The sequence below is a fragment of the Sprattus sprattus genome, assembly GCF_963457725.1.
Source record: "Sprattus sprattus genome assembly, contig: scaffold_226, whole genome shotgun sequence".
NCBI lineage: Eukaryota > Metazoa > Chordata > Actinopteri > Clupeiformes > Clupeidae > Sprattus > Sprattus sprattus.
Genome location: NW_027666856.1, coordinates 20,001 through 20,742, shown reverse-complemented (window position 1 = coordinate 20,742; position 742 = coordinate 20,001). Strand labels below are relative to the sequence as shown.

At 48.4% G+C, this 742-nt stretch overlaps 1 protein-coding gene across 1 annotated transcript in view; it reads left to right on the top strand.

Annotated features, from left to right (window-relative positions):
- Positions 1-239: 239 nt before the first annotated feature.
- The window catches only part of LOC308382590 (integrin alpha-8-like), a gene marked incomplete at its 3' end in the record, with an annotated part of 17,879 nt that continues 17,376 nt past the window's right edge, over positions 240-742 (top strand). Inside the window, exon 1 of the mRNA XM_080860985.1 lies at positions 240-367. Within this exon, the coding sequence (XP_080717111.1) occupies positions 260-367 (108 nt within the window). The remainder of the gene's footprint in view (positions 368-742) is intronic.

The window sequence follows — 742 nt, the reverse complement described above, 5'->3', positions numbered from 1 at the left end:
TTGTCAGAACTCAGAAAGTAGAACCAGCAAACTTTTGCGGAACCTGCCGTAGGATAAAAACATCACTCACACACACACACACTAACACACACACACACAAACTAACACACACACGAACTAACACACACTGAAGGTGAACTGAAGGTGTGTATGTGTGTGTGTGTGCATGTGTCCGTGTGTCTGTTTGTGTGTGTGTGTGTGTGTGTGTGTGTGTTTTAGGGATGAGGAGGAGTTGGTGATCGGTGGTGAGAATCCCCTCATGCTGACGATCAACTCAGCCAATCGCGGAGAAGGAGCGTATGAGGCGGAGCTTCACGTGTTCCTCCCCCCTGAGGCAGACTATGTTGGAGTAGAGAGGAGACGAGAGGTACACACACACACACACACACACACACACACACACACACACACACACACACACACACACACACACACACACACACACACACACAAAATGTACCAGTGAACACACACACACACACACTCACACACACACACACACACACACACACACACACACACACACACACACACAAAATGTACCAGTGAACACACACACACACACACACACACACACACACAAAATGTACCAGTGAACACACACACTCACACGCACACACACACACACACACACACACACACACACACACACACACACACACACACACACACACACACACACACACACACACACACACACACAAAATGTACCAGTGAACACACACACACACACACACACACA